This window comes from Chenopodium quinoa, unplaced genomic scaffold, assembly GCF_001683475.1.
Source record: "Chenopodium quinoa cultivar QQ74 unplaced genomic scaffold, ASM168347v1, whole genome shotgun sequence".
Lineage (NCBI taxonomy): Eukaryota > Viridiplantae > Streptophyta > Magnoliopsida > Caryophyllales > Amaranthaceae > Chenopodium > Chenopodium quinoa.
The window spans coordinates 8,803,577-8,813,399 of NW_018745684.1; the positions used below are offsets into that span (position 1 = coordinate 8,803,577).

Sequence of the window (9,823 nt, forward strand, 5' to 3'; positions counted from 1 at the left end):
TTCCCTAAGGTGTGGAATGAAATTCCTCAATAGTTTACAAAAATTCCAAAAAATAAAATCAAATAAACTAAATAAATAATCAAACTATAGATAGAAGTACTATAAAAAATAATAATACTAGTTTGTTTGATTACCAAATATAGACGATGTTAACACAATGAGTATATATAATCAAAATGAACTATCCAGGCGACCAAATATATACTAGTATAATAAAATTAAAACAAATTTTATTGCTTTCTCCGTCTTGAATTTTTATTTATTGTAACATCTGTTCTCACTTTTGTCTTTGCACATCTTCTACCATTAATATTAGAGTTGTGTAAAAAAATTTAATCTGAAATTGTAGCGATTTGATCCAAAAATTCAATGATTTAATCTGATTCAAAAATGCATAGTCAATGTTTTTAATACATGGCGCGGAGTATCAATTATTTCAACATAAACTAAATTACAAGATACACCTTTTCTAACGTATACTCTCAATATTCAAAATAAATGTCCATTTTGAATTTTGCACTATTCACCTATACTATTTTGACTAATGTTTGTGCTTTATACATAAGATTAAACATAGTCATTGTTAATATCATTTTAATTTATAATTTAAGAAAATCAAATTTTTATCATATAAGCTTATGCCAACTAAAGTGATACATCTGTTTTAACTAGGGTAGCTAATGTGTGTTATAACTAGCCATGTCCGAACCTTTTTTTTTTTTGACATTATGTTAGAAATTTAGTTGTTGGCAAATTAAGGGCATAAATGTCCGCACACTATTTTTAACAGTTAAAAAAAAGCAATTATTATTATTTTTTGACGAGAAGAGATTATTAACCTTAATGATATATGGAGTATGAAGTACTACATCCGTTAACGGTTATCTGCAACAAGTGTACCGTTCACGGAGGCTTAGGCAAAATTTGGTAGTGGGAAAAAGTAAGAGAGAGAAACGTAAAATACAAAATTGTCCATGTAATGTAAAGATAAAATAAAAAGTAATTGTGAAAAAGTAAGGGTATGTTGGACATTTACAGTGTGAACATAGATATTTTTTGTCCTAAAATGAAAGTAATGCAAATAATAGGTAGCACCTACTTTTAGTAAATATTGCAAATAACTGTTGAAGTATTATATTTTAAAAAAAATACGGAGTAGTTGTATAATCGTAAAGGTCAATCCACGTAACCAATCTCGTGGTCGTGACAACTCCCCTTTCTCTCTCCCTCGATTATGTTAAATAGCAGAATCTTGACACCCCATTTTATTACGCCACTCCCTCTATTTTTTTTCCAACTCCTAAAACAAACAACATACTTCTATTTACATATTTATACACAAATCTTTTAATTATTTTCCCTACCCAATAAAATTAAAATTCAAGGTGCCACAAATTTCCTCTCTGTTTTTTCCTCTGCAAATTTCTCTCACCATTAAAACAGAGCAAAAACAGAGGAGAGATAAAAGTAGATGGTGAGAGAGGTAGAGGAAGAAAGAGGGGGTGATAATAAGGGAATGCGATTGGGTAAATACGAGCTCGGTCGACTTTTAGGTGAAGGAAATTTTGGCAAAGTTAAATTTGCTAAGAATATTGAAACTGGAAATTCTTTTGCTGTTAAAATTTTGGAGAAGAAGAAGATTCTTAATCTCAAGATTACAGATCAGGTTTGATTGTTTTTTCAATTGATTCAATACCCTTGTTTTATATTGATGTTAATTTTATTGGGTATTTGTTTTTTTGTTGATTGGGTTTGATTTTTTATGTTAATTTTTGGGAAATTTGTAACCTCATTTTTTGGTTTTTTTTTGGTTGATTTTGGTTCAGATTAAAAGAGAAATTGCTACTTTGAAGCTTCTGAGACATCCTAATATTGTCAGATTATACGAGGTAAATTTGTCGAATCCTTAAAAATTTTCTTACTATACTATACCAATTTTGATTAAATTTGTGTATAAAATTCATATAAAGTGGTAATTTATGATAAATGGGTTAGTTCAAAATGGATTAAAAAAAGTGTTTTTTATTTTTATTTATTTATTTATTTATTTATTTTTTTTTGGGGTCATTTGATCCTTTACTTGCTCTTGTTACATCTTTAGTATCAACAACATTAAAGAATAAACTGTGTTATATACTTTAGAGATACTCTAATTTTCACTTTATATTTCGTTAAACTTAATCTTAAGTATTGTGATTGCGATTTAAAGTACAAATATTTAACATTTAATGACGTTAAACTATGTCTCATTTTATCACCAATCCTCAATTTGATACTTTTCTTTATGAAAAGTTTTGATGTTTACTTTTTCGTATATAATACCGGATTATGATCCGCTCTAGTGCTCTTTTCTTATTATTGTAACACCTAATGACCTAAACTATTGAAAAAGGTAAATTCAACATAGTCGGTTTATTTTTTTTTATTTTGCTTCTCACGCAATTAAGGAATGTTTTAAGATTTGGATTATCCGTCCTTAGATTATAAAATGTGATGTTCATTTTTAAGGATTATCTTATCAAGGACAATTAATGTGTAAGGCATAAATGATAATGTTGTTGAAGTTTGAGCTATGAGAAAACCCAAAATATCCTGAATTATTTTGAGGAAAAAAATAAATTATGTATCTGGTTAGAAATATATACAATATACTGAATAGTTTATGAGAAAATTTTCATTCTAAAAATTTACATTATTATTAAATTTGCAAATTTTGGATTGCTTGTGAACCATAAACTAGAATAAACTTAAACTTTGTTTAACGTAATTATCATTAGGAGGTTGAAATACTTATTAAGTCCCCCCACCATGTGTTTGCCCTTGCTTGTTGGAAACTCTAAAAACCATACCTAAAGTTTAGATTAAATTAAAAAATTACTCAAACAATTTTTTCTTAAGTTATGACTAATAAAAAGTCAGGATTATAGTTTGATGATGAATATACCATTTTCCTTAAAGTAGTTTATTCCTTAACTAATTTTTTAACGTAGGAGGTTCTTTTATACGAAGTACTGTATAATTAATTAATTAATCAACAGTTATAATCCAAGATATGTTTTCTGTCATTTTTTGTGGTTGGTATATTTATATAAGAGTATTTAAACAAAAAGAGTAGACTAAAATTGAGAATTACAAAAATCACTTTCCAAAAATGTTGGATATATAGTTTCTACAATACCTTAAACTACAAAGTCAAATTGACGCTTTCATAATTTCATTATGGTCTCTTTTTTCTTTGCTATAATTTGTCATTATTTGATTTTTTCTTCAAACAACATAAACATGTTCTAATTCCTAATATAAGTATACCGGGACTAAAGTAAACCTACGTCTCTATAGGTGGGGCGATTTTTTTTTTTAAGTGTTACACGTTCTCATCATTCATACATTGTATCTATCGAAAAGTAGTATTGTTGTTAATCACTAAAATTGTTTATGTTTATTACGGAGTATCTTTTTTACCAAATCTCTAGTACTCACTTTTACTTGTTTAGCCGGTATATAAAACTTGCGATAAAATATTATCTGTTTTTAATAAGTGATAAATAAGCAAACTAAATCTTTGTAGATTCTAAATTACTTATGTTTGTCTGTTGTTGGAAATTAGTAATAGTATGGAAACACATATTCACGCTTTTCCACATTTTACTCTCATGAAAGTTAAACCTTTTGTTGTGTAACTTGTTAACTTTGCCGTCCAAATAATTTTCAGTGGTTTAAGAAATTCTTACTCGGCTATTATCAAGTCACGTGGCAAATTCTCATTTGCCGTTTTTGGGGCCATTAAATTTTATTATATCTCCTAATTCAAAATTTGACCATAATTTGTTACTCTTATCACTTTATGGATTAGATACATTTTTTTTTAATAAAGGTGCTTGTGCACACAATTATATTTAATTAATTAATTGATTGTAAGGAAGAAGATATGGATTTTACGGAGCATATTCTTTTTCCTATATTTTTTTTTGTGTACCATAGTTTAATGCAACAAATCATTTTCAATTGACTTATAATCAATTTTAAAGATCTTTGCTGTACTGTTGAAGTGGTGTTTTCCGGTGGAGTTGACTATTTGACATGAACTACTCTCATTATTTTCCCTTAATTAGAGCATCTTTTTTAGGTATCGGGCCAACTCATTTAATTAAAATTTAATCACATTTTTAGAGTTTTGATATGAACTTTTGCTTGGTATATATGGCCGATTTGAAGTTGATATTTCTGTCAATTTTGAGATACGAGTAATAAGTGGACGACGAAATTGAACTTTACTATATCTATAGATTTCTCCTTGGATTGTTATTTTATTACAAGAGTCTCTTGTACTCTTTCAAATATTCTTCTCATGTAGAGAAATACTAGAGATTCATTTTTATGGAGATAATTTATAAAGACAACTCAGAATTAAAAACGAGACAGTCTTATGTGACAGAGGGAATACTCGTAATAACTAACCGAAGTTGCTTAAATTTGGTGATAAATACACATAGAATATTTGTTGGTTGATAAAATTAGGAAAATCGAAGTTGTTTCTTGTAGTGGACCCACCTTAGAGGCTTAGACGCCAGGATCCGTCTTGCGAAAAAAATGACAGAGAAAAAATTGAGGCTGCAACTCGTGGATCTCTGCTAGAAAAGTTTTATTGGTGAATATGTCGTTATGTATGACGCAAGTTGGTATGGTAGATGTGAAATATCCTGGTTATGGCAGACCAATCAAGTATTAAAATTATTTAGCAAAGATACAATACCATCATTAAAATATGAGAAAATGTTGTTCATCTTTCCAACTCATTCTATCCATTTCAACATGATACAGTTTACTACAGTAATTTCTTTTTTTCCTATGGTATTTCTTAATTTTAATATGAAATTAAAATTATATATTGGTGATAAATTATCGAGGTTGTGTCTATGAGTCTGTTAATACTACTCAACTTCCCTAGTATGAAGTGTGAAAAATATTGAGACTAATATTCAATAGTATGTACTCCCTCTATTACTTATTGACTTTAATATAGGGAAAATGTGTAATATATAGAAAGATAAAGCGCCGAATTATAAATGTGAGAAAAATTGTCCAATAATGAAGATTTCTCGTGAAAAAATGAAGGTGGCGGAACCATAAGAAGTAGATATTGCATGTGCTATGATGGACCCTTGGACCGTGGTGGGTCCAATAAAAAAATAAATGGCAAAAGCAATCATCCAATTGTGGTGCTTATCAATTTATCATGTACGATATGGCTCCACTGGAACTTGGTTGTTTCTTGGGGTTGAATGGTGGATTGGGATTTGGGATTTACTGAAAATAGATGCTGTGTGATTTTTTTTTTTTTTTTTTTTTTTTTTTACAAATATAAATTCTTTACATTGTTTTTATATGGAAAGTTTTTGTTGTCTATGAATTGAATTCTGCTTATTATTATTATTTCATTTATTAATTGGCATATGGGTCCAAGGTCTATCAATACAATGCATTTTTTATGGAGTGGATATTTAGTACAATACTTTATTTTACTCTTTCCATGTTTTAATAAGTGTTACATTTTGATCGGTACTTAATTTAGGCAATTTAATTGACTTAAATAAAATAAGAGGTAAGTAGGGTAGTTAGAGTATTAAAAAATTGTAAAAGAAAGATAATAAAGTTGATAGTTTATTGAAAAGTAATGAACATGACAAGAAGTATGGAGTATATAATAAAAAAATGTAATAGTGGGTTTGGGTGGGGATCATGAAAGGAGAGAGATATAATATTTAAAGGTAACTTTTTGTCAATAAAGAAACACAAAGGGAGTATATTAATTGCTACATTTATCTAATTTGAAAGCTTTATATTAATTGATATTCCGTACATAATCGTCCTCAATAATGTGTTATCTCTATATTTTTTTCATGACTCACATTGTCATGGTTCCACTTTTATGTCTCTATTTACATGATCTCTTTAAGATTTTAATTTGTGTGTTTTACTCGCATGTAGAGTGGAAGAAGTAGATAAATGAAAATAAGTGTGATCTAGTCTGAATCTTTTTGAAGTAAGGTTACGAGAACAAGTTCAAATTTATCACTTACGAAGTACAGTATAAGATTTTATAAATTGACATTTTCTTATAAATTATTGTGATTGTAAATAATTCTAATTCTACATTGACAAGTCAATTAAATTTGTCAAAAATTAGACTTTCCAAAAAAACGAGAAGTTTTTGTCCTTTCAAAAACAGAAATACCACGGTCCACGGGGTGAGTAGTAGTCCACATAAATCTGGGGGTCCACTCATAAAGACATAGCTATCTCAAATAGTGTTTGAACTCTTATATGGTGCAAACTGTTTTGTTCTACCTGGGGAAGCTTTATATGGTCTGGCTAACATCCCATTCAATTATTTGAGAGCATCCAAAAAACAGAATTACAGGAAAATTTAATAAAATAGTGGATTGAGTTATTGCATGGGGTCCATTAATTTTATAATTTACAAACTGCCATTTTTAGAATTACTTGTTTAATACTTGCAATACTCCGTATTAAATATGGTGTAAAATTTACATTTACCCCGTAATATGAATTTCATCTTTATTCACTTTAGTGTTGTTTACTCTAGCACAAGCCGAGTTAACTTGTGCGAGGTTTTGCCGTGGTAGGGCCTTCTCTTTAGTTTTGAAAAAAAAAAAAAAAAAACTTTTAATTTTATTACTATTATTTTTTTTCTCTTTTTCGTGTGGGGTACAACGGGCATGGGTTGATATTATCTAAGTTTATGTGATTTATCTAGGCTTGTTCATGGATCATTATATGGTGCTCCTACGAGTAATATATCATGAATCCTTGTCCATAGTGGATAATTCATACGTTATGAATATAAAGATGCTCATTTTCAGTCAACTCAGTCTAATTATTTTTGAAAATGGATTAGAATCAGCACTGTGCTCTTAGATGTATCATATAATTTACATGCCCATGTCAAAATGGACAAAATCAGACCGAGCTAAGCTATATGGTGGTATGATGCAGGTCTTGGCTAGCAAAACAAAGATATATATGATCCTACAGTATGTGCATGGTGGAGAACTCTTTGATAAAATTGTGAGTGATTTCTTCGATCACTTATCAAAGCATTCTAGCTTATACTAGCATCCTAATGTATATTTCTACATTGAGTTTTTTTTTTTTGCTTTTGCTATTCCTTAACGGCTCATGATTTTGTAGGCATCACGAGGAAAACTCCCAGAGAAGGAAGGACGAAGGCTCTTTCAACAACTTATTGATGGTGTCAATTATTGTCATGACAGGGGTGTCTTTCACCGAGATCTTAAGGTTAGATTGCTGGTTAATTGGTGTTAACGCCAAAATATTCTTTTATTTTGATGAGAAATTTCACTTCATCTGCTTAAACATGTATGTCACAGGTGAGATTTTCCACAACATGTGATAATTTGACATTGCAACTTGCTTATTTGTCGATTTCACTTTGTTTGTTAGAAAATTAAGGTCCAAAATTGATTAGAATAAAGACATATATGAAAATTTTTGTTGGAGCATGATTATGACATTACCATTAGGCCTGTGACAATTTATCTTGGCATTGCAACTTGCTTATTTGTCAATTTCACTTTGTTTTGCAGCTAGAGAACATCCTCATAGACGGAAAAGGGAATTTAAAAGTATCGGACTTTGGCCTGAGTGCATTACCACAACACTTTGGGGTAAGTCGCAATAATCATCGACACTAGGTGTCAAATTCACTAATACCTCTCTTCAGCTCCTAAATCTCTGGTAGCTTTTCCATTCTTTTTTATAGAGTGATGGCTTGCTACATACAACCTGTGGGAGCCCAAATTATGTTGCTCCTGAAATTCTAGCTAATAGAGGATATAGTGGTGCTACAGCGGATGTTTGGTCTTGTGGTGTCATCCTCTATGTCATTCTCACAGGCTATCTTCCTTTTGATGACAGGAATCTCGCTGTCCTTTATCAAAAGGTATTTCCCTTTTTTAGATAATAAAATCCATCATCTGACTCTAATTTATCTTTGGTTCTAGTTTATAATGTTATTTATCATTGGTGTTATAGATCACAAGAGGAGATGTTCAAATACCAAAATGGCTCTCTTCTGGAGCGCAAAAGATGATAAAGAGGATTCTTGACCCGAACCCTGTCACCCGAATAACATTGGCTGAGATCAAAGCAGATCAATGGTTTAAGCAAGGCTATGTTCCTTCAAATCCCGATGATGAAGAAGATGATGTATATGTAGATGAGGAAGCCTTCTCGATTAATGATGAGGTAATGACTAATATCCATTTTTTTCATTTGCATTCCCATAAAATATTACATTCCCTTAAAAGATGCTAATAGCTTTCATTTTTAACTTGTATAAATCAGTCTGATGGAGAGAAGAGTCCTGGCCTTCCTAAACACATCAATGCGTTTCAGCTAATTGGAATGTCATCATTCCTTGACCTTTCAGGGTTTTTTGAGAAAGAGGTGATAACACTGATGAATCTCTAGCTTAGTTCTAACTCTAATGTGAAGACAGTATATACAAAATAAAATATAGTTAAGAGGAGCTAATGGTTGCTTGTTAATGTTTGCAGGATGTCTCCGAAAGAAAGATCAGATTCACTTCCAATCTTTCGCACATAGAGTTGCTTGAGAGAATTGAGGACATCGTAACAGGAATGGGATACTCAGTTCAGAAAAAAAATAGGAGGGTAAGTTCTAACAACCTTTTAATTTGACCCCTCAAATTCCTTTTGCTAACAGAATGACCACATATTTGGTCTACAGGTTAAATTTGTTTTACAAGTATTTTTTCTGAGTTTCGAATTTATTTGTTTCAGCTAAAAGTGGTGCAAGGAAAAAGTGATCACAGAGGTCCAGGAAGCCTTTCAGTTGCAGCAGAAGTAAGTATAATTCTTGCTTACTGGCCAATAAGCGTCTGTCAAGCATATGAACAAGTCAACAAATCTTCAAACAATCCCTGCTCACTTTCTTTCCATGATGTTGCAGGTTTTTGAGATTAGTCCATCACTATTTGTCGTTGAATTGAGAAAAACTTGTGGAGATTCTTTAATTTATCGGCAGGTTAATGTCTTATCTCCCTTCGTATCATCAAGATATTTTCGCACGTATTGCTTCCACGTTATAGAACTAACAAACTTTCTCTGTTTTGTGCAGTTATGTAACAAATTATCAAACGACCTCGGTGCATCAAGAAGCCAAGAGTTGTTAAGTGCAGCCATATTGAGTGCAGAAACTGTACCAGAGGTTTGCTAGTCAACATTGATAGATGCATCTTTAGTGTCATTTTTCAGAAAAGAGCTAGAGGAGTCCTCTTAGTCTCAATATATCAGTAAATTGTAATTATGTAGTATGAATTATTTTTTATACTTTGGACTCTATAAATTCCTTGCAAAAAGAAAAAGAAAAAGAATTCAATGAAAATTAGCTTCTATTATTATATGAAGCTGTACATAGTTCATGTTCCATTTTCCTTCTATCTGCATACAAAGGCTAAACTAACAACAACAGTTTCTAAGTAATCTAGAGAATCCGCTTAGCTTGAGCAAAAAATACACCAGTAACACTTCAACTTACCTTAAAAAACCAAGTTTTCTCTTAATTCCCCTGGCTCCACATACAGCAGCCTGAACCACTGTAAGAAATCATGCGACTGCATTATCGCCATCAGAATCAAAGATCTCTGATCCACTGATGTCTGAAACTACTCTAAACTTTCAGATTAAAAAAAAAAGAGCAGTTAATAAGTTTTTAACCACTAGGATTTTTCCCCAAACAATGGGTTGAATTCAACTTC

The 9,823-nt window shown here is 30.7% G+C and overlaps 1 protein-coding gene across 1 annotated transcript; it reads left to right on the forward strand.

The window, feature by feature from the left end:
- The first annotated feature begins 1,266 nt into the window (after positions 1–1,266).
- On the forward strand, positions 1,267–9,482 carry LOC110717765 (CBL-interacting serine/threonine-protein kinase 1-like). Its single transcript, XM_021896534.1, has 12 exons — positions 1,267–1,666; positions 1,827–1,889; positions 7,018–7,089; positions 7,213–7,320; positions 7,629–7,709; positions 7,805–7,984; positions 8,077–8,289; positions 8,389–8,490; positions 8,601–8,717; positions 8,847–8,909; positions 9,016–9,090; positions 9,184–9,482. Exons 1-12 carry the CDS (start codon positions 1,472–1,474, stop codon positions 9,280–9,282), a joined length of 1,368 nt encoding a protein of 455 aa, XP_021752226.1. The 5' UTR covers positions 1,267–1,471; the 3' UTR covers positions 9,283–9,482.
- Positions 9,483–9,823: the final 341 nt, after the last annotated feature.

What these genes read in the sequence shown, in the direction of transcription:
- LOC110717765 (XM_021896534.1), top strand. Translation starts at nt 1,472, where the DNA reads ATGGTGAGAGAGGTAGAGGAAGAAAGAGGGGGTGATAATAAGGGAATG. An exon ending in ATCTCAAGATTACAGATCAG is followed by an intron (nt 1,667 to 1,826) that starts GTTTGATTGTTT and finishes ATTTTGGTTCAG; the next exon opens with ATTAAAAGAGAAATTGCTAC. An exon ending in CAGGGTTTTTTGAGAAAGAG is followed by an intron (nt 8,491 to 8,600) that starts GTGATAACACTG and finishes TAATGTTTGCAG; the next exon opens with GATGTCTCCGAAAGAAAGAT.